At 40.1% G+C, this 588-nt stretch overlaps 1 protein-coding gene across 1 annotated transcript in view; it reads left to right on the top strand.

Annotated features, from left to right (window-relative positions):
- The first annotated feature begins 92 nt into the window (after window positions 1-92).
- Window positions 93-588, top strand: part of LOC116007832 (MDIS1-interacting receptor like kinase 2-like) — a 21,498-nt gene continuing 21,002 nt past the window's right edge. The window contains exon 1 of the mRNA XM_031248500.1: window positions 93-543. Within this exon, the coding sequence (XP_031104360.1) occupies window positions 93-543 (451 nt within the window). The remainder of the gene's footprint in view (window positions 544-588) is intronic.

Genomic DNA, 588 nt, shown 5'->3' on the forward strand with positions numbered 1-588 from the left:
TGCTTCCATACCAAGAGTTTCAACAAGAATGCCAACCACTTGACCCAACATTTGAGGTGGAATCCACAAAGAGTAACAAGCTTTTGCACTTGATGTCGCAACTAAAAAAGCTACAAGCTCAAGTGGATCAACATATTGCTAATTGGGAAATTCAAAAGAAGTTTGAGGAGCTTGAAGATGAGGATGAAGAAATAGTTGATCAAGAAAGTACTCCACAACCCTTATGTTGTATATTATGTGGAGGACCTCATGAGGGTGCAAATTGTTTCATCTTTGATCCCAAGTACCGATATGATGGGCGAACTCTAGATCCTCTAGTGTCTCCGTACCAACAATTGTGCTTGCCAAAGGAAGGTCATGAGGTTGATGAAAATAAAAGGGAGTGTGAGGACCTTGGAGAGGAAGATGAAGAAATATGTGATGAATGCATTGAGATGGAAATCTTGGGAAAAGAAGGAGAGATGAAGATGCAAGAAAATGGTGACAATGAGCTACTTGAAAATGGCTCAATGGAAAAAGTGTTCAAAGAAGATGAAACATGTGGCACAAACAAAGAACACTCTTCGTTGGATGACACCCTCTTTGATG

Source organism: Ipomoea triloba, chromosome 16 (genome assembly GCF_003576645.1).
Source record: "Ipomoea triloba cultivar NCNSP0323 chromosome 16, ASM357664v1".
NCBI classification, from domain to species: domain Eukaryota; kingdom Viridiplantae; phylum Streptophyta; class Magnoliopsida; order Solanales; family Convolvulaceae; genus Ipomoea; species Ipomoea triloba.